The sequence below is a fragment of the Macaca thibetana genome, chromosome 16, assembly GCF_024542745.1.
Source record: "Macaca thibetana thibetana isolate TM-01 chromosome 16, ASM2454274v1, whole genome shotgun sequence".
NCBI lineage: Eukaryota > Metazoa > Chordata > Mammalia > Primates > Cercopithecidae > Macaca > Macaca thibetana.
Window position 1 is genome coordinate 55879166 of NC_065593.1, and position 22951 is coordinate 55902116.

General features: G+C 48.9%; 1 protein-coding gene across 19 annotated transcripts in view; it reads left to right on the top strand.

Annotated features, from left to right (window-relative positions):
* Positions 1–22951, top strand: part of MAPT (microtubule associated protein tau) — a 131366-nt gene that overhangs the window by 48387 nt on the left and 60028 nt on the right. For all 19 annotated transcript variants that reach the window (XM_050763689.1, XM_050763692.1, XM_050763701.1 and 16 more), the window contains exon 2: positions 17190–17339. In XM_050763689.1, coding sequence (XP_050619646.1) covers positions 17207–17339 — 133 coding nt within the window. In that variant the 5' untranslated portion in view covers positions 17190–17206. The remainder of the gene's footprint in view (positions 1–17189; positions 17340–22951) is intronic.

A 22951-nucleotide genomic window follows, 5' to 3' on the forward strand; every position in this document is an offset into this window, starting at 1 on the left:
GCCTGGTCTGACGCCCTGCACTGCGCTGTGCTTATCTCTGGCCCCAATGCCGCCATACAGAAGTGTCTGGGGGCACTTTGTCTCTGTCAAAGAGAGAATTCGGAGATGCGTATGCTTGCCCTGGTGTGGCATTTCTCTTTTTTTGAGACAGAATCTCACTCTATCACCCTGGCTCACTGCAACCTCCGCCTCCCAGGTTCAAGCAATTCTTGTACCTCAGCCTCCTGAGTAGCTGGAATTACAGGTGTGCACCACCATGCCCAGCTAATTTTTTGTATTGTTAGTAGAGATGTTGTTTTGCTGTGTTGGCCAAGCTGATCTCGAATTTCTGGCCTCAAGCGATCCGCCCACCTCAGCTTCCAAAGTGCTGGGAGTACAGGCATGAGCCACCACGCCTGGCCGTGTGGCACTTTTTACGTGTGTTCAGCAGACACTGTTTATCTTCTGTCCTTCCAAGACAGTGCTGATCAGGTCATTCATTACGGCAGACAACTGCTGATTTCAAACAGAATTGCCATCCTCTTCTCCCCTGCAACTTTCAGAGTGTGACCTCAGACTCAAAAATCAGAAGTGAAAACATCTTAAAAACTATCACCTTTTCTTCCTAATCCTCCTCTCCCCTCCCTGTCTTCCTTGTTGTCCCCATCTAATGAACTATCATGGCAAAAAGAGCCCATTTCTGGCCATTTTCTGTGGCCTTTCAAACTCCCACCTACCCCACTGCTTCTGGGCGCATTCCCTGAAAGCTGAGACTTCGGCGCAGAAAGTGCCAGGCCCTCTGTCCCCCCAGATCGCCTTCCTTGTCTTCCCTGTGCTTGCCTGTCACATTGTGTGGGTTCCAGCGCTGGAAGGAATGAGAAACAGACTCTCTGGTTCTCCTTTTGAAGTTTACCTTCACTCCACCACTTCTGAGACCTTCCCAGAAGTTGCCCCTTGTTTCTCTCCCCTCCAGGGCTGACCCAGAGCTGCCCCTCACCTCTTCCTGCTGTCACCCCACCGCCATCAGGGCAGAGGTTGGGACAAAGCCTCTCCTACTGGCTCCTGCTATTCTCCCTCAGGTCCAGCCTCCTCTTCTCCATCTTCAGGAGTCTCCCTCTCCACTCACATGTGATGACTTCAGCACCTCGCATCAGTCCAGGACATCACTACTTGTTCAAGTATCTTACCCATGCATTTTTTCCAGTGACATTCACAGCCACCCTGTGAGACAGGAGTGTCATCATCTCCATGTTTCAAATGAAGAATCTGCAGTTCAGAGAGGGCAAGTGACTGGCCCAGCCTCAACAGCCAGCCAGTGGACCCCACTAAACCCAGGGCTTCTGACTGCAGTCCGGGTTCCCTTTCCACCCAAATCCATGGAGGGAACTGAGCCGAGAACAGGTGTCCTTCAGGAAGACGTGAAGCCAAAGCCTCCACCTCCAAACTCAGGGGCCCAGGGAGTCCAGGCACCCAACCACTCACAAGGCTGGATGTGGTGCATTCCAGGAGAGGGGTTGGGGGCAAGTGGCCTCTCCGTGCACCCATGGGGATAGATGCGCACGTGGCATCTCCACATCATGAGGCCTGGCTTCGTGGGTTAGCTCCAGGTCCATGGAGAAGCCAAGTAGGGGGCCCTCCAAGCTCAGCTTTGGGCCCAGGTCAGGGTGCAGGATAGAGCAGGCCTCCCTAGCCCCTGCCATGAGGCCGAGGCAGTGCATCGTTCACAGGGCACATTCAGAAACTACAACCTAAGAGCCGGTCATCAGTCCGGGTTACGGCTGATGGAAGAGCAGGTGCTTCCAAGAACCCACAATGCTCTTTGGCCAGTGGCCCAAAGGTGCCTCCAAGAGGCTTCACAGCACCCGGAGGTGCTGCTGAGGCAACGCCCTGACTGTAAGGAGGACCATTCACCCTCAGAGAGCGGCCGTGATGCTGTTGCGACAGTCCCACCATCCCTCCCAACTCTCACTCCCAACAGACTTCCCACTCTAAAGCTGAACTCTCCAGCAAATCACCTCTCGCCAGACTCTCCCCCGACTCTCTCTGGGTCCACTGGAGGTTCCTCAGCCTCTCTGTGCCTTGGTTTTCCCAGCTGTAAAATGGAGCAAAGAGGGCCTGTGTACCCCCAAAGGTGTGGTTGGAGCAGCTCCTCCTACATTAGGGCCTTGAGTGGGGCTTTGTGATTGGTTGATGGAGGTCTCCAAACCCACCCAGTGCCACTGAAGGCTGGGACTGCAGATGCAATGCCACAGGTGTCCTTCCTCAGCCTGGGCAGCTGCACATCATGTGTAAAATGGGGGTAATAAGATAATAACAGCCGCTTGCACCTATGTGGCTATGAGGATTAAACAAGATAAATGTGTAACAGTGCCTGGCTATAGAAATATTTACTCCTGTTATTAAGGGAAGAATATGCATGGCTAAAAAGGGAGGGAAGATGTAAAAGCCAGTCCGTCCCCCTCTAGCATATTTAAGGGTAATGTTGAGTTGGTTTGTGGACCATTTGCTGCCTATTAGAGCCGGAAGGTAGGGACCCCCTCTCAACAGCGATGCTACAAATTATACCCATTGGAGGTCAACCAAAAGACAAAGCTTATTGGCTGGACCCAGTGGCTCACGCCTGTAATCCTAGCACTTTGGGAGGCCAAGGCAGGTGGATCACTTGAGATCAGGAGTTTGAGACCAGCCTGGCTAACATGGTGAAACCCCATCTCTACTAAAAATACAAAAATTAGCTGGGCGTGGTGGTGCACGCCTGTAATCCCAGCTACTCAGGAAGCTGAGGCAGGAGAATCACTAGAATCCAGGAGGTGGAGGTTGCAGTGAGCCAAGGTCATACTACTGTACTCCAACCTAGGCAACAGAGGGAGACTCAATCTCAAAAAAAGAAAAAAAGACAAAGCTTGTTAATACCAGCATATTGTTAAGGGAATAAAGTAGGCTGCAGAACAGCTAGTGTAATATGGTGCCATGTAGGGAAAATTACAAGTGTACACAGGAGAAGAGTCTGCAAGGATGTGTCCTAAGATGTTAGAGTGGTTTGTTTGCTTTTTTCTTTTATCATTTTGTATTTGACTTTTAAATAAGGACCATGAATCACTTTTATAAAATACATTCTCTCCAGCCCCTACTACTCCTTTAAAGAATAAGAGTGGTTTGCCCAAGAAAGGCAGTTTTTTTTGCTCTGGTTTTCTTGATTCTGACATCAGAGGAAACTCCTTCTCATCTACTTGGGGCTCTGGGTTCAGGGGATTCATTTCAGGCAGATTAAAGTGGTGACCAGGGACATTTGTGGACACAGGGAGGGACGGGAGCACCATCAGTTTGTCTCACACAACCACTGCCATCCTCACTGAAGGCTGTTGCCCGATCAAAAAAAGTATCAGGCCAGGCACGGTGACTCACGCCTGTAATACCACCACTTTGGGAGGCTGAGGTGAGTGGATCACTTGAGGTCATGAGTTCGAGATCATCCTGGCCAATATGGTGAAACCCCGTCTCTACTAAAAATACAAAAATTAGCCGGGTGTGGTAGTGGGCGCATAGTCCCAGCTACTTGGGAGGCTGAGGCAGGAGAATTGCTTGAACCCAAGAGGCAGAGGTTGCAGTGAGTGGAGATGGCCCCACCTCACTTAAGCCTGGGCGACCGAGGGAGACTCTGTCTAAAAAATTTATATATATATTATATATGTCAAAAATGGGGTAGTTTTTAGAACTATAGTAGTTCTAAAAACAAAGGCCATCCAAGCATGACAGATTTACAAGCACTTTGGTTATTCCAGTAGTTACAATGGAGGATAGAAGCTTTTAGTTAAAACAAACAACACAACAAACCCAGAAACCTTAGGTCAAAACCAAAATTGTCCTCTCAGACACAATCTGCGAATTTTCTCATGACAGTGGGCATTAGCCAACTGACATCAGCCGCAATCATCCGTGTGCACACAGTGGCACCACCTCCTCCCAAAAAGCGGCCTTCATCCATGCTCTCATACAATCGTTGATTATTGTCTTTGGATTGACGCCCAGAATTATTTCAGTTTCTTCTTGCCAGCATGAATCTTTTCTTTCTGTATGCTCCTTATCTTCTCTCTTTAATTTGGCAGTTCTGCTTGAAATCTGGGTCTTTCATTAGTAATAGTTCAGTTTGGTTCCAGAACATTCTGTGGTGTGATGCCATGTGACCACAAGCTCACACTTCAGAGCTCTTCGGGGGCCAGTCTTACCGAGCACCTCTCAGTGGCTGCCTGTGTGCTGGGCGCTACTTGTGGTGGGCAAGAGAGAGGAGGGGACACAAAAGGAGACACAGCTCCTTCTTAGAAGCTCAAAGTGGGGGACCAGCTGCCACAGAAGAGTATCTTTAGCATCCCAGACACCAAGATCTGGCCTTACAAGGGTGTTTATTAAGCCTTCTCAGCTCTTTTTCTTTTTTTTTTTTTTCAGACAGAGTCTCACTCTATCACCCAGGCTAGAGTGCAGTGGGAAGATCTCGGCTCACTGCATGCAACCACCACCTCCCGGGTTTAAGCGATTCTCTGCCTCAGCCTCCCCAGTAGCTGAGATTACAGGCGCCCAACACCACACCCAGCTAATTTTTGTGTTTTCAGTAGAGACAGGGTTTCACCATGTTGGTCAGGCTGGTCTCGAACTCCTGACCTCAGATGATTTGCCCACCTCGGCCTCCCAGTGTGTTGGGATTACAGGCGTGAGCCACTGTGCCTGGCTTTGCTGTTGCTTCAGCAAAAAGTATGTTTGACTTGATGACCTCCAGTTACCTTAGACAGAGGTTCTCATCTAAGCTCCAACTTTCCATTTCCATTTTCCTCGCCTTTCCCCTTAACCCCTCCACATTTCTCTCAAAATCACCCCAGTTCTGTGGCCGGGTGCGGTGGCTCATGCCTGTAATCCCAGCACTTTGGGAGGCTGAGGCGGGCGAATCACGAGGTCAGGAGATTGAGACTATCCTGGCTAACACGGTGGAACCCCGTCTCTACTGAAAATACAAAAAATTAGCCGGATGTGGTGGTGGACGCCTGTAGTCCCAGCTACTGGGAGGCTGAGGCAGGAGAATGGCGTGAACCCAGGAGGCGGAGCTTGCAGTGAGCCGAGATCGCGCCACTGCAATCCAGCCTGGGCGACAGAGTGAGAGACTCCGTCTCAAAAAAAAAAAAAAATCACCCCAGTTCTAAAAAATACTCTTCATTTTTCTTTTAAATTTCAAATTATACTCATTGAAATAAATCAAAATAGCATAGAATAGGCAAAAAAAATGGATCCCACCCTTCCTCACTCCCATTACATAGGGCTAACCATAGTTAACCATTTAATTACTAGGTTTTTTTGTTGTTATTATTTATTTATTTATTTATTTAGAGACAGAGTCTCATTCTGTCACCCAGGCTGGAGTGCAGTGGTGTGATCTCCGCTCACTGCCACCTCCGCCTCCCAGGTTCAAGCAATTCTCCTGCCTCTGCTCCTGAGTAGCTGAGATTACAGGTGCCCGCCACCACACCTGGCTAATTTTTGTACTTTTGGTAGAGACAAGGTTTCTCCACGTTAGCCAAGCTGGTCTCCAACTCCTGGCCTCAAGTTATCCGCCCACCTTCGCCTCCCAAAGTGCTGGGATTAAGGCATGAGCCACCACACCCAGCCCTCCTGGGCTCTCTTTTCCTTTAGTTGCACACACTCCCCTGTTCCTGGAGTAGAGGGATTTCCTAGAGACTGTGGGCTCCAGCCTTCACCTAAACCCAGGACTAGGATGCCTGCCCTATCACTTATCTTTATAGATTAAAGCAAAATAGCTGGACCATAAGCATTCGAGAACAAATGGTGAATAAGGAGAAAGTTCTCCCAGGAAACAAGAGCTTTACTTCAGTTGGGCCAGTGTCCTTATATTCCTTAGCTGTTGCCAGTCACTGCTTGATTTAATCTCGGCTATCACTTGGCCTGACAGGTCTGCTGCTGGTGCCAGGATGTCTGAGTTTTTAAGCCTGGCTCCATTACATACTTCCTGTGTGACCTTGGGCAACTTACTCAGCCTGTCTGTTCCTCAGTTTCCTCAGCTGTATGATGTCGGCATAATAGTTTGTTGTGTGAATTAAATGAGGCAATAACTGGAAATGCTTCAAACATGGTTCCTATTAGGAGAAATCCTGCTTTCTGCCTAAATGTGCTGCAAAATTCCTGGTGGTGCAGAGCAGGAGACCAGAGCAAAGGAAAGACAGGGTGCAGAAGCCAAAAATTACCTTGGAGGACAAAGCGCATGTTAAGGTTAATTTTGGATTCTAGGTTTATCTCTGCTTGGTCTTCAGTTACCTGCGAGAGATCCATTTAGGGGATTTTTGTTTGTTTTTAACGATAGCTTTATTGAGATATAATTCATATGCCATAAAAGTCACTCTTTTAAAATGTTTCCAGTATATTCACAAGGCTGTGCAGGCTTCCCTGTGCTTGATTCCAGTCTGGGTTTTTAACCGAGCGGGTAAGGGGGACCAGACCAGAACCGCGGGCCAGGCGGCGATTCCGCTGAGTCACCGCGGGCGCGGGTGCGCGGCGGCGGAGCCCGGGACCTTCCTTGGCTGCCCCCTAGCGAGGGCCGCAGGGCGGCCTGAGACACCGGCCGGGGCCGCCCCACGGCCGTCGGATTTAGACTGGAAGCTCGGTCCAGGTCCCCAGCTTGATGCGCCCGCGGTATGGGAGACCAGCCCCACTCGGGCTTCCCCTGAGCGCCCGGATTCTTGACTCCAGCAGGGCCTGGGTTATGACCATCAACTCCCCTTTCCCAAAGCGATGCTCTGTTGGGAAGGCACCCATTTGATACAGTAGCGTAGAGATGGGTTTTAGCATCAAAATATCAGAATTCAAGGCTTGCTCTCTGCTTACTAGCTGTGTGACCCTGAAAAGATTTCTGAACGTCTCTGAGCTTCAGTTTCCTCATCATTCCTTCTCACGGGGTGGTTGTGAGCATTACAGAGATCCTCTCTGGGAAGCCCCTGTGAGTGGCTCATCCTCAGGGCTGAAGTAAACATGTTATTAATAATCCAATACTGGCAAGGGGTGTTGACTGGTCCCCCTCCGTTCCCCAAGGAGCTTTCTAGAACCTGAGTTATCATTACCAAACTGTGCTGCCTTGAGTAAGAACGATAGAAGGAACAGGAAGGATGGTGGCAGGTGCAGGAAGGCAGATTGGTCCTCGCCTCCTTGCAGCAAGAAACAGCCCCAGATCGTGGGAAACCTACAGACCTGCCAGACAGACTAGGAGCAAAAGCTGGGGCGTTAAGAATCCCCAGGGAGGTTCTCCTGAGGGAGCAGCCAGTTGGATTTTGTAAGCAGAGATTTGGCTGGGGAGGAGTGAGGACGTGGGGAGCAGAGGGACAAAACTGTCGGGAATCCTGCCTTGAGGGCAGGGGTGTGTGTTGGGGGGAGTTAGGTCCCTGGGGCTCGGTGGCCTTGGGCAAGTTTCTACCCCTCAGGTCTTTTACCCATCTAGGGACTCCATCTGTCCACCTCACAGGTTACAGTGAGCCTGGATGCACTGTCATGGGCAGGTGCCCAGGAAAATGGCAGACATGTTCCAAATAGCAAGCAGTGTTCCCCAGTGACGTCCAGGGTCACCTCGGAGGTGGGCAAGATGCCTGGGGTTTCTTGTCCACCCCACAACACCTCAGGGGACAGCCAAAACTGTCCCTTCAGGTAAGCTGCACAGAAGACGTGAACTCTGCTGGGAAGACCCTCTTCTTTGGGAGCAAAAGGGACCCAGGGTCTCACCTGCACATCCCTGTCCCTGAGGGCCTGGGGGTTCTTGGAGGCCCAGCCTTGGCAAAATGAGGAAGAATGTGAAGGTTGTCCAGGCCCCTGCCAGGCTCCTTCCTTAGCCAAGCACTCCCCTTCCTGCACACATACCCTTCTCCCTCCACTGCGTCTCCACTGTTGTCAGAAAAGTCACAATAAAAAGGTCCGTATTATCTAGTTCCCACACTTTTAATTTTTTTAATTTTATTTATTTATTTAGTTAGTTAGTTAGTTAGTTAGTTATTGAGACAGAGTCTCACTCTGTCACCCAGGCTGGAGTGCAGTGGCACAATCTAGGCTCACTGCAACCTCTGCCTCCTGGGTTCAAGTGATTCTCATGCCTCAGCCTCTCAAGTAGCTGAGGTTACAGGTACGTGCCACCATGCCCAGCTAATTCCAGGCTGGTCTCAAACTCCTGGCCTCAAGTGATCTGCCTGCCTCAGCCTCTCGAAGTGCTGGGATTTCAGGCGTCAGCCACTGCACCCGGCTCCACACTTTTCACTTATTAAAAGACTGTGGTGTCCATCAGTGGATGAATGGATAAACCAATGTGGACTATCCCTCCCATTACCCAAGGAATGAAGCCGGAACTTTGCCAAGATGTGGATTCACAGTGAAAGAAGCCAGTCACCAAAAGCCACGTGCTATGTGACTTCCCTTATACGAAATATCCAGAAGAGATACATCCATGGTGACAGAAAGTAGATGAGCAGCTGGGGGCTGGCAGAGGGGAGAAGGGGGAGCAGCTGTCTATGAGATCCAGCCTTTCTTCTGGGTTTGGTGAGAATGTTTTGGAACTAGAGAGAGGTGATAGTTGTACAACATTGTGAGTGTACTAAATGCCACTGAATCATTCATTTTAAATCGTTCGTTGTATGTTGCATGAATTTTAAGTCAATCAAAAACAATTGTTTGAAAAGGGAAAAGCCTATGGGTAGCGGCAGCAGTGATTGGATTCATGATTCGATTCCATGGCTATCCCTCCCCTTACCCTCCAGCGTCTTCTTCTTTTACTCTGCACTGTCATCTTTGTTCCCATCTCTCTCTCTCTCAACCCTGCAGACACTTTTCCCTTTCTTTGTCTGCCTTCACCCTCCAGATTTCTCTGTCTCCCTATGAGGCATGAGTTGAGGCTGGGAGGGTATGATTCTGAAGAAGGCACTAGGAGTGACTCAGCTAGCCCCTTCCCCTCCCAGGGCCTCAATTTAGCTACAAAACCACAGGGAGGGACTCAGGAGGCAGTGCCTTTCCAAGGGTCCCTAAAAAATGTCCCATTTTAGTGTCCAGTTTCACTCAACTTTAGCGTTTCCCCTAAAATGTGTTCGTTACCTCCTACCCCACTGCCTCTAAGTCACTGCCTGAGAAAACAGGATTGAGGAAAGGAGAAAGGAAGAGAGAGAGAGGAGGAGGAGAGAGAGAAAGGGAGGAAGGCTGATGGACTTAGAAAAGCAAGAAAACAAGTGGTCTGAGGAAAACAGCCTTGGTGTGTTTATTTTCCTGTCTGTGTATCGCTTCTTGGCCTTTTGGCTAAGATCAGGTGTATTTTTCTGTCTGTGTGTCTCACTTAGATTACAGGGATCTGTGGGTGATAACATGTTTGGTCCAGGCTGCGTAGCCACCTCAAGGGCATGCTTATTTATGTGTTTTTCAATTCACTATCTTTGCTTGGGAGTCCCAGGCCAAGAGGCACAGCTGCGCCATTTGTCTATTGGTTTAGATATCCTTTATCCAGTTCTTCCAGAGAAATCATCCTGCCCTTGGCTCTGGAGGAGGTGGGCAGTAGCGGTCAGAGAGGGGAGGGAAAGGAAGGAGCCAGGTCCCTGGCTAGGATACCAGGGTCCCCTGCCTCTCACCTGGCCTGGGCTGGAGACCTCCTGCTGTCCTGTCACTGATCACCACCCCGCCCCAGGCTCCTGAGTTAGAAGACACAGGCTAAAGTAGACTATCTCTCCATTGAAAAACCCATACAAAATAAAGGTTCATAAAAAATAGAAATTTAGACCAAGTGCTGTGGCTCACACCTGTGATCCCAGCACTTTGGGAAGCCAAGGCAGGTGGATTGCTTGAGCCCTGGAGTTCATGACCAGCCTGGGCAACATAGCGAAACTCCATCTCTACAAAAAATACAAAAAATTAGCCAGGCATGGTGGTGCACATCTGTGGTCCCAGCTACTCAGCCTGTGGACCTACATAGAATACAATGTCAGCATAAGAAGGGAGCCCTGGGGTCACCAAATGGTTTGGGGGGCAAAGAACTTGAAGGTTGAGAGAAGTGGCTTGGTCACCCAGCTGTCGGTTGTGAGACCTGGCCACTGCTTCTTCCATACCCTAGACCTGCACCCTGACATCTCAGGTAAAAAGTTGGGGAATGTTTTATGGTCCAGGATGAAGGAACAGGCAGTGAGGGGCAGCGGAGTGTCACTTTGCATTTCTGTCTGCCTGGTACTGGCTGTGTGACTTGGACAGGTAACTTCCCAGACTCCTGGGAATCATAATATCTATGATGATGATGATGATGATGACACCTACCTGAAGGACTGCCCTGAAGGGTCACAGAGATGCCTGCAAGGCACCTGCATGGAGCAAGCGCCCCTTCTCTGGCAGGTGCCAGGGAAGCACCTCCTGTTGCCAGGCCCTGAGGCTATGGCACTGAGTGACCCTGCAAATCCTACCTGGCGAGGCTGGCATTCTTGTGCTCAGTCAGTGTTGGTTGTAAGACCAAGAGGAGTCACTTCATTTTGCTCTCCAGGAACATCTTTCTGGGTCCTATATTTTGCCTATGTCAAGCAGAGCCTCAAGGATGCTCCTGAAAATGGGCTTGTCTTTATTAACATGGCAGGTAGGTCCCAAAGCATTAGCATGGGGCAGCTGACCTCCCCCAGCCAATGCAGTGCAGTGACTCTTGCAACCGAGTCTAATCAGGTCCATGAACCTACGAGCATTTCCTGTCCAGGACTGGGGTGAAGGCTGAGCCTCTCTGCTTAGAGATTCTTCCCATGCATTCCACTATTTCTCCCCAAAGAAAAGTATTGACCCTCGAGAGGCACACAGTTTATTTCTTTTGCATAGTAAATAGTAGCCTGTATTTTAAGGAAGAATTGATTTCTGCATCAGCCCCTGTAAGTCATCAGCCTTCTATTGGTGCATCTGACTCTCTCTAGCTCTGCAGGGGTGTTGGAGGGGGAGGGGAAGGAGGGATCTTTATTAGAAACCAGAATAGTGAGATCCATTGCCCTGTCATCTGTTCCATGGCGCTGAATGAGGCGGCCCAGCAGTGAAACACCGTGAGCGAGCATCCCCAGCCTGCAGAACAGTGGGGCACTGCCCCGAGTCCTAGGAATGACCCTTGATTCTCCTGCTCCTGACTTGGAACCCATGGAAACCTGTAGAAGCAGCTGAGGAAAACCCAACATGAAAAGCAGAACTCCACACTGAGAATATAGGAGGTGATCGGAACATATAGTGATTCTTGCTAAGACTGATTCACTGTTTTTATTTTTTTTCGATTGAAGAAATACTGGAGAAGCCTAAAGAAGGAGTCTAAAAACTCTGGCCCATGGGCCAAAATTGTCCTTGAGCTAAGAATAATTTTCACATTTTTAAATGATTGAAAAATAAAATAAGAATGATGTTTTGTGACACATGAAAGCTATGTGAAATTCAAATTCCAATATCTATAAATAGTGTTTTATCAGAACACAGTCATGCTTATTCATTCATCTTCGATGGCTGCTTTCCCACTGCAACCACGTTGAGCAGTTACAACAGAGATCACGTGGCCCACAAAGTCTTACAATATTTACTATCTGGCCCTTTCCAGAAAAAATGTGCTGACTCTTGACCTTGACCTCAGCACTTTGGGAGGCTGAGGCAGGTGGATCGCTTGAGCCCTGGAGTTCATGACCAGCCTGGACAATATTAGTGAGACTCCATCTCTACAAAAAATACAAAACATTAGCCAGGCATGGTGGTGCACACCTGTGGTCCCAGCCACTTGGGAGGCTGAGGCGGGAGGATAGCCTGAACCCAGGAAGTTGAAGCTGCAGTGAGCTGTGATAGTGCCATTGCACCTCAGCCTGGATGACAGAGCAAGACCTTGTCTCCAAATAAATAAATAATACAAAGTAAAGTAAATAAAATAATATAAAAAGGAATCAATTTAAAATTATAATGAAAGCCAAGGGGCATAGTAGAACAAATTTTCTAGCGCTCATTAAGTCAAATGAGTCACCAGTTAGTAAAACGCAGTCAGGGGGAAGAGAGGGCAGGATTCTTTGAAGCAGCGGCTCTCCTAAAAACAGAACCCACCCTTGTCCAGCTGCCTTCCCTCCTGAGGGTGTTCCCTTTGACCATGTGACCCCCACCCCCTATTTCCCAGCCATCCAAGCCCACCTCTAGCATAATACGAGCTTCTAATCCCTCTCCCTGACCCCATCCCAATTTTGAAGCCCAGTCTAGTATTTTCTCAACTATACTTCTTGGCTCTGTTCCTTCCTTTCTATCACCTCTGCCTTTTCACTGCAAGCTTGGACCACTGCAGTCACCTCCCTACCAACAGTCGTTCCCTACCCATCCAGTCGGCCCCGCCTGCTGCTGCAAAATTCATCTAGGGCACCTCTGTGGTGCTGCCCCTGCCTGTGGACAAAGTCCAAGCCAGCCACCTCACCCACCTACAGATGAGTGGGGAGCAGCCAGCGTGTCCAGTGGTTTACCCCATCGCCGCAGACTTGGTGATGTATTGATGTGCAGAGAAGGGGTGTTCGCAGCCACAACACAAGCAATCCTGCCCCACGTGGGACCTAAGATGGACATGCTGCAAGCCACCTCTAAGAATCCAACATAAGGCAGAGGGGAGAATGGCTCACACGGCACAAACACTCCTTTTTGTTTTGTTTTTTTTCTTTTTGAGAGGAGTCTCACTCTATTGCCCAAGCAGGAGTGCAGTGGCACAATCTCAGCTCACCGCAACCTCCGCCTCCCAGGTTCAAGCGATTCTCCAGCCTCAGCCTTCCAAGTAGCTGGGATTACAGGGGTGCCCCACCACACCTGGCTAATTTTTGTGTTTTTGGTAGAGACGGGGTTTCACCATGTTGGCCAGGCTGGTCTTAGCTCCTGACCTCAGGTGATCTGCCTGCCTTGACCTCCCAAAGTGCTGGGATTACAGGTGTGAGCCATGGGGCCTAGCCTCCTTCCATTTTAATGTATGCCTAATCTGCCCATTGAGAATGGTTGAGACACATTTTAGGTGACCAGGGTCTACTTAGAGTTAGTGCTCATGATCAGGCCCAGGTCCAGCCTGGCTGGCCAAATGGTGCCTTTGACCTGCTATGGCTCTGTGCAAAGGAATGAGCTGATGGATGGGGGCGCAGTGTGTGGGCAGTGGGCTGGGGCTGGCAGGACTCAGTGACCAAGGGAAGAGAACTTTCCTCACCACCAACCTGTCTTTTCAGGGCACTGCAGGGGGGCTTTGGGACTTGGTGATGAACACAGCATAGTGAGCTGTCCAGCATGTGGGCTCCTGGATTCTCACAGTTCCTGGTCTCCTTCAGAGGCTCTCTCTAAAGAGAGCTGCTCTCTCTAGAACCCACACATTTAGAATATAGGCAACCACTGCAATGGGGACAACTGACCTCAAACATAGAGACCAGAGTAGATGGGGCTCATCGTGTGAAACTCATCTTGAACTCTAGCAGCTTCTTTTCACAAGTTCATGGAGAGAGGTTTTCCACTGAGGGAATCACATCTGTCTGATCAAACGAGGCTTGGGAAATGGCTCTCCTGTTCATTCCCTGGAAACCTCTGATGGAACCACTGCCACTGTGGCGGCCCCGGCACTGGCACCCCAGCCATGATTGGTGCCCCAGCCACGTCTCTGCTGTGAGCCCTGGTTAATTAATCATCCGTGTGTTGACGGGGAGAGGCCCGTTCACGAAAGCGGTGTAAAGCCCAGGGCGATGTGGCCATGGCAGGAAGGGTGCGGGACTACGTTCCACCCCCAACTGAGAGATTCAGAAACCAGAAGAAAATGGAAAAGCATACTGTGCTCTTGGGTGGGAAAACTAAATATGAAGAGAGCAATTTTTATAGTGTTGGCCTATAATACAATTCCAGCCGAAATCCCAATGGAGCTTTGAGAATTTGCAGGAAAAAAAAAATTCTAAAATATATCTGGAAGACAAAACTTACAAGAAGGTTTCAAAAATAATTTTGAAAAAGAAAATGATATCTGAGCCCACCTAGAGAATAAGACTTGAGATCCAAAGCTTAAATCAGGAGGCTCTAGCACCAAAACTGACAGATAAACGGGACAGAGTACATGGTGCATTGACCTGGGAAAGAGGGCAGATTGGTCTGCAAATAGGCCTGGGTCCATTGGCTTTAGCTGTTGTGTTTGGGGAGAAAGTTTTCAACCTCACTCCATCTTAAACCTAAAAATATTCCAGATGAATCAATAAATATGAAAAATTAGACCACTAAAAACCTAGAAGAAAATGGATGATCTTTCTGTACCATAGAGCAATGGAATAAATCACAAAGGAAAACAGATTTGACTATATAAAAATTAAACCCTGCCTATCAAAAACCATCAGAAACCAAAATAAAAGGCAACCAACTGGAGAAGACAGTTGCCACAAATATGATCAAGGGTTAATGTTATTCATAAATTAATAGTCCACACAAGTCGTTAGAATGAGCACTGAGACCTGAACAGAGAAGCAAAAAGAATGCGAGGGGGTCAGCGCGGAGGCTCACGCCTATAATCCCAGCACTTTGGGAGGCCAAGGCAGGCGGATCACGAGGTCAGGAAATTGCAACTATATTTTTTAATGCATAGACTAAGAGGCTAGAGGGAAATATCACAGATCCTTAACATACATTCCCAAACCTTTGTAAATCCACAGATTCATGAAAACAGACACGTTTGCGCAAGTGCCTGATCTTTTCTGTTATACATTCATTAGAAGTCAAGCCCTTGTACCACACAGTATCTGCCTTTTCAAATGTGATCAAAATGTTCTCTTTTGCTTCAAGGCCATTTTTCACAAGGCAATGGCATTTTTGCCTCTTCATCAGAGTCACTGTGTGCCCTGGAGGACTGAAAACAGCAGAGCCGTGTTGGGATGGGACAGGGCAGCTGGGAAGATTGGGCTCATTCCCTACTAAGTGCCTCACTCCTGTACTGCCCCCATAGAGGAAGAGGGGTTCAAATTTATTCCTCAGCCAGATGGCATGTGCCCCCTCTCTTGGAATCTCACGTCACTTATGATGGACCAAAATTCCAAAAGCTGAATCCATGACTGTCAAAGTCTGGTATGGCAGGATGTCAACAGTAATCATTTCTGGGCAGAGGGATGATTTTCTCTTCCCATCTTGCTTTGTATAAATACATTTTCTATAATAAGATTGTATTACTTTTCTCATGAAGAAATAGCAAAGTACTGTTTTACTCAAAATATGAATAGAGCCAGGCATGCTAGCAGCTTATGTCAGTAATCCCAACACTTTTCGAGGCGGAAATGGGAGGGTCACTTTAGCCCAGGAGTTTGAGACCAGCCTGGGTAACATAGTGAGACCCCGTCCCTCCTCCCCCCAAAAAAATCTACAAAGCATTTATCCTGGATTATTCACAGGGGCCCAAAAAAAAAGAAAAAAAAAGAAAATTCAGGCCTCTTATAGCCATGAGCTATGAATATGAAAATATGCAAATGTGAAAGAAAAGCCAGCACATCTGAGTTTTACTTTTACTTTCACACCTCTGTCTACCATATTCCAAGAGGAGAAACTTGGTCATTGAAAGGAATCGATCAAATCCAAAGAACAAAACTACTGTGTTCATTAAACTTCTTAGTGTTCACAAAGCTTTAGCTGCAGGTTGAATGGGACACCCCGAATTGGGCTCACCTGGGCTGCAGGGAGCAGAGATAGCACCACTGCACTCCAGCCTGGGCAACAAAGCGAGACTCTCTCTTAAAAAAAAAACAAAGTTCCTGTAATCCCAGCACTTTGGGAGGCCGAGATGGGCGGATCACGAGGTCAGGAGATCGAGACCATCCTGGCTAACACGGTGAAACCCCGTCTCTACTAAAAATACAAGAAAATTAGCCGGGCGAGGTGGCGGGCGCCTGTAGTCCCAGCTACTCGGGAGGCTGAGGCAGGAGAATGGCGTGAACCCGGGAGGCGGAGCTTGCAGTGAGCCGAGATCGCGCCACTGCACTCCAGCCTGGGCGACAGAGCGAGACTCCGTCTCAAAAAAAAAAAAAAAAAAAAAACAAAGTTCAGAAATTCAAAGTTGTGAGTTATTTTTAAAATAATAATAATTATAATAATAATTCACAATAAAGATGAGGACAAAGTGTGAGCAAATGGTGGTTTCTGTCCGGCTTTGTTGAGCTGAAGCAGCCTCTCCCTGCTGGGACTTTTGGGGAAAAAGGGTATGTGTTGTTCTTCAGATCCCAAGCCTCATGCCCCTACTGGGCCCTGTGTGGTGCTTCTCAGCACACTGGGAGAGCCACCGTTGGAACGCACACCTGGGGGACCTGGTGGGTGACGGTGCGGTGAGTGGGGGCCACAGCCTGACTCCAGGGAAGCCAGCGAGCTCAGAGCTGGAGGAGTCAGGACACCCCCGATGGGTCAAGAGTTGGTTTTGCTGCCAGTTGGCATCTGATTGAACCATCCCTTCACTTCTCCGTGCCTCACTTTCCTTACCAGACGTGCTCTGCTGATGCCATTCTCTCCTGTTCAGTCCTACCTTCACCATTGAAGAGAAAGAGCAAACTGCTAGGCAGCAGCATTGATTTTTTTAAGGAAGTGGAAAGAGAGCTGGGAATAACAAGTCAGGCTCACCTCCCCTACCTCACCTGGTGGGTTTGTTTGTTTCGTTTTGTTTTTGTTTTGAGACTGAGTTTCGCCCTGTCACCCAGGCTGGAGTGCAGTGGTGTAATCTCGGCTCACTGCAATCTCCACCTGCCAGGTTCAATTGATTCTCCTGCCTCAGTCTCCCGAGTAGCTGGGATTATAGGCACCTGCCACACGCCTAGCTAATTCTTGTATTTTTAGTAGAGATGGGGTTTCACCCTATTGGCCAGGTTGGCCTCGATCTTCTGACCTCAGGTGATCCACCCACCTCGGCCTCCCAAAGTGCTGGGATTACAGGCATGAGCCACCATGCCTCGCTCTCACCTGGTGGTTTTGAATGTGAACTGAATGTGTTGGTAAATTAAGCATGCGGATAGACGTAAATAACACTTGGGCAGGAATATGGAGCAAGGGATGAGGATGGGTGCCCCGCTGTTGGAGAGGGTGATGGGGAGGCTGAGATCTGCCTGCCATGAACTGGGAGGAGGGGCTCCTCTCTCTCTTCACCCCCACTCTGCCCCCCAACACTCCCTAGAACTTATCCTCCCCTCTTCTTTCCCCAGGCGAGCCTTGAACCAGGATGGCTGAGCCCCGCCAGGAGTTCGATGTGATGGAAGATCACGCTGGGACGTACGGGTTGGGGGACAGGAAAGATCAAGAGGGCTACACCATGCTCCAAGACCAAGAGGGTGACACGGACGCTGGCCTGAAAGGTTAGTGGACAGCCATGCACAGCAGGCCCAGATCACTGCAAGCCAAGGGGTGGCAGGAACAATTTGCATCCAGAATTGTAAAGACGTTTTAAATACATTATTGTCTTAGATTGTCAGTAGAGTGAAACCTCATTAATTTGAGTGGGCCAAGATAACTCAAGCAGTGAGATAATGGCCAGGCACAGTGGCTCACGCCTATAATCCCAGCACTTTGGAAGGCCCAGGCAGGAGAATCCCTTGAGGCCACGAATTTGAGACCAGCCTGGGCAACATAGCAAGACCCCGTCTCTAAGAAAAATTTAAAAATTAGCTGGGTGTTGTGGTGCATGTCTATAGTCCTAGCTACTCAGGATGCTGAGGCGGAAGAATCACTTGAGCCCAGGAGTTCAAGGTTGCAGTAAGCTGTGATTATGAAACTGCACTCCAACCTGAGCAACAGAGCAAGACCCTGTTGGAAAAAAAAAAAAAGGAAGAAATTTACCTTGAGTTACCCTCATGAGTGAATGTACGGACAAAGATTGCAGGGGCTTGACAATCTTTCAAATACAGGGTACTTTTTGAGGCGTTAGCCACACCTGTTGACTTATAAATCAGTAGTATTGATTAGCATGTAAAATATGTGACTTTAAACGTTGCTTTTTATCTCTTCCTTAGATCAGGCCTGACTGGCCTCTCTTTAGCAAGAGTTGGTTAGCCCTGGGATTCTTACTGTAGCCACATTAATAAACGACATCAACTTCTAAATATTCTATAATACCATCTTTTGGGCAAATTGACTTCGCCTCTTCCTTTCTCTTTCCAAATGAAATGTTTCATTTCACTGTCAGACCACATGGTCCGGGACCCCACGGAGCACACAGCCTTCCCTCCGTCTCCCCATGCTGGCCCTTCACCCACTGCTGGAGTGCCGAGTTGGTCCAAGGGTTGGACCAAGTTCTCAGGTTGTCTCAAGGTTGGTCCAGGCTGTCTCAGTGCTGGCTTGTGCTACAAGGAGCCCTTCTTTCCACGGGTGTGGCAGTGAGTGCTCACAGCAACAGCCCACGGTGCAGCCCGAGGGCAGGGTGGACTCAGTCCCTGCCTCCATACCCATTTCTAAGCAAGCAAAATGGCAAACACTCTACTTTTCTCTTTTAATGCTAAAAATAAGAAAACATGCTGCCCCCCAGGGTATGGGTAGTGGATGGAAGCCATGGAGTTCCAAGGTGGGAAGTGACCTCTACTGGATGCGTCTATTCAGGAAGATCACTGGAGTGGGTGGGGTCTCTGGGAGGTCCCCTGATTGTGGGAAGCTGGGACCACCAGCTTTCTCACATAGGGAGTGGCCATCCCAGCTTGGAGAGGTTCCAGGACTGGTTTCGACGCTCGTTTCAGATTTCCATCTGTTGAATCAGGGAAGGTGTTGGATTATGAGGAATTTGGGAATTAGGAAAGTGGGTGCAGGTAGGTTGGGGGGAGGTGAAGGAAGACATGGGCACATTACAGGAACAGGGGCTGCTCAGAGGTGTCGGAGAAGCTCTGGGTGAGGAGGTGAGAGGGAGAGGGGAATGCAGCTTGGCGCAGCCTCCCTGCCTGAGGTCAGCCATCACGTGGTGATGGAAAGAGGGAAATGTGCTTTCTGACGGCTCCAGCCAGTGCTGCCAGATTCAGCTCCCCAGGGAGGGCAGCTGAGCGGCTCCAAGCTAGGAGATCTGTTTTCTCCTTTGAATCCTTCTTAGAGGCTGGGCATGGTGGCTCACGCCTGTAATCCCAGCACTTTGGGAGGCTGTGGCGGGAGGATCGCTTGAGCCCAGGAGTTCCAGACCAGCCTGGGCAACATAATGGGACCTCGTCTCTACAGATAATAATTTTTAAAATTACCTGGGCATAGTGGCATGCACCTATAGTCCCAGCTACTCAAGAGGCTGAGGCAGGAGGATCGCTTGAGCCCAGGAGGCAGAGGTTGCAGTGAGCCAAGATCCCATCACTGCACTCCAGCCTAGGCAAAAGAGTGAGACTCCCATGTCCAATTATAATAATAATAAATAAATCTTTCTCAGTCCCTTCCTCACTGTGTCCCCCTCCACTAAACTTTTCCACCACCTCTCCCACTTCCCTCGCTCCCGCTTTCCCTCTCCTTCTCTCCCCACTCCATCTTTTTCTTTCTCTGCTGTTTCCCACCCCTTCCTCCTCTCCATCCTGCAACACTGCCTACCCTGTCCCCGCCCCACCCTGGTGCTCAGGATGTGTTAAGTGAGGGTGGTAGCCTCCAAGACCTCAACCCCGAAGGTTAGCCTGTTGAAACCACTCTCCCAGCTGCCCCTCGGCAGTTGGTGCTGTTGGGGGAAACTGGGATTGGGAGCCTCTTTTCCTGACAAAGAGATGAAGAGTTCCCTCACCAGGTGCCTGGGACTGAGGTGTGCGTGTCACAGCCTATCCCAGCGCATCTGTTTGCATCATGATTAATAGTGCTACTTTCAACTGGGGGCGGTGGCTCACGCCTGTAATCCCAGCACTTTGGGAGGCTGAGGTGGGTGGATCACGAGGTCAGGAGTTCAAGACCAGCCTGGCCAACATGGTGAAATCCCGTCTCTACTAAAAATACAAAAACTAACCGGGTATGGTGGTGGGCGCCTGTAGTCCCAGTTACTCAGGACGCTGAGGCAGGAGGATCAATTGAACCTGAGAAGTGGAGGTTGCAGTGAGCCTAGATCATGCCACTGCACTCCAGCCTGGGCAATAAGCGCAAAACTCCATCTCAAGAGAAAAAAAAAATAGTGCTGCTTTCAGCCTGGGCACGGTGGCTCATGCCTGCAATCCCAGCACTTTGGGAGGCCGATGTGGGTGGATCACGAGGTCAGGAGTCCAAGATGAGCCTGGTTAACATGGTGAAACCATGTCAAGGAGAGACTCCTTCTCTCTCTCTCTTTTTTTTTTTTTTTTAAGACAGAGTTTCGCTCTGTCGCCAAGGCTGGAGTGCAGTGGCACCATCTCGGCTCACTGCAACCTCCGCCTCCTGGGTTCAAGCGATTCTCCTGCCTCAGTCTCCCAAGTAGCTAGGATTACAGGTGCCAGCCACCACGCCCAGCTAATTTTTGTATTTTTAGTAGAGACAGGGTTTTACCATGTTGGCCAGGCTGATCTCGGACTCCTGACCTCATGATCTGCCCACCTCGGCCTCCCGAAGTGCTGGGATTACACGCACAAGCCACTACGCCCAATCAACTCCTTCTCAAAAGAAAAAAAAATAGTGCTGCTTTCTCTTTCAAGTGTCCTGATTTGGGTGATAGTAAATGCCACCCTACTTATAAGGGAACTACCTCAGAATGCTAATTGGGACATTTTTGTAGCACTCTACTATTGGCAATAGGTGATGCTCACAACAGCCCGTGAGGGTGGATGACATCCACTTCACAGATGACAAAGGAGCCTCGTGGTCAGACCGTGGGCTGCCGGAGCAGGTCCATGGCTGCAGCCCCACATGGACCATATTTCCCCCTTGTCACTGTTTCCACCAAGCCCCCTTGGAACTTCAGTTATTAAACTCTCTTGGGTGGAATTCAAGTTAGAATCACAACAGATGCCTCATATGAATTGTGCCAGTGAAAAATGACATTCTATTTAGAGGCAGGGCAGCCTGGCTTAGAGTAAGTTTAAAATATGTGTTATGCTGCAGCAAATGTACCATGATCCTGTAAGATGTTCACAACAGGGGAACTGGATGTGGGGTATATTCTCTGTACTAACTTCGCAAGTTTTCTATAAATCTAAAACTGTTCCAAAATAACAAGTTCCTTTAAAATTAACTCCAGGAGACCAGATGCAGTGGCTAATGCCTGTAATCCCAGCACTTTGGAAGGCTGAGGCAGGTGGATTGCTTGAGCCCAGGAGTTTGAGGCCAGCCTGGGCAACGTGGTGAAATCCCATCTCTACAAAAAATACAAAAATTAGCCAGGTGTGGTGGCGCACTCCTGTAGTCCCAGCTACTTGGGGGACTGAGGTGGGAGAATCATCTGAGCCCAGGAGTTTGAGGCTGCAGTGAGCTGTGATTATACCACTGCACTCCAACCTGGGCAACAGAGTGAGACCCTGTCTCAAAAAACAAAAATGAAATAAAGTCTGGGAAAGAAGTGGGTTTTACCACTCTTATTTTCTGAAGAGAAACTAAATTTAATGTGTAAAGTGAGGACAAGTTCACCAAGTTAGTGTTTGAGTTGCCTAAAATATGTTTGCTAAAACTATTCAATGCTTTCACATAAAACATGATCAGAAGTTCTACGCCAAAACATATGTGTGTGTATATATATATGTACTATATATACTGTATGCAAAAATGCAAAATCTAAATTGCCAACCTTTTTGAAACTGCTCTGAAGGGAAAGCATTTGAAGATAAATTGCTTACCCAAAGAACATACTTTCCAAGAAAGCAAGTAATACTTAAGGTGTTCATAGTCCTCATCAAATTAATTCTTGCTACTGAAAGCTTACAAGGAGCTGTTTTTATGTCGGGTGTGACAGGTTTGACTTGGCAGAAGGTGTCACTTTACTAACAACATTTTAAATAAGTGACAGAAGACAAGAAACTACATGTTAAATACCAGAACAAAGAGTGTCTAAGTGGATGCTAAGAGTTGAAATATGGCTAGATACCTGCCCAAGACAGCTGAAAAGTAGATGAAAGTTGGTTACCTATAAACTAGTGCACCCTAATGAATTAAAAGGTGTTGATGAGTTAACTTGTTATGCCTTCCAGATAAGACATGCAAATGGGGCTTCTTCCTCCTTCCCTCCTTCCAAGGAATTTAACAAGGAGACCAATGCAAATGATAAGAACTGTAGGGCTCAAGCTGGGAACAGATTGGGGAAAGGGGGACCATCATGCCCATATAGATGCCCCTGTGCCCTGGCAGTCAAGGCTTCTGAAAAATAACAAAACCCAGAAGTCTGCATGATGCTGCCTTATCATTTGTCCAAAGCCTTCTTGAGGCAGTTTGCAGGCTCTTGCGAGCTCCAGGACCAAGGAGCTATGTTCGTGCTGGAAGCTTGTTTAGGACGAGCTGTTCTTTGTGGGATGGGTGCAGCCAAGGCCAGGTGTCCAGGGATGGTGTTTTAACAAAGCGTGTGAGGTGTCTGATCTCACAGTGCACTTGAATTCCACTTGCCTTTTTTTCATCTTCTCATTCTGTTTCATGCACAGAACCAGCCCCATCCTGAAAGTGACTCTAAATTACTCCTGCCCCAGGTGGAGTGCCTTTCTCAGAGTTCAACAGAGCCTTCCTGTCGCCCAAGGGACAACTCCACTGAATGCCCAGGCCTAACAAATGAAAACCAAACTCTGTGCTCCCCCATCCTGGGCCATTACTGGTTTCTCTACTGCTGTTGGTGGTACCACCATCAACTTGTCCATCTTGACCCTGGCCAGTTCCTCCCACAACCCTCCACAGCACCCAGGGACCTCACCTCCATTCCATCCGACACAGACCTCCTCACCACAAACCTTGGTTTTGCAACAGCAGCCCTGAGACCTTTACACCCTCCTCCCTTCATCCTGTCCCCCACCAAGGCCCCAGAGCCATTCCTTAAAGCAGGGCTCCACAAACTATGACCCACAGGCCAATTCTGGTACCCAGCCTG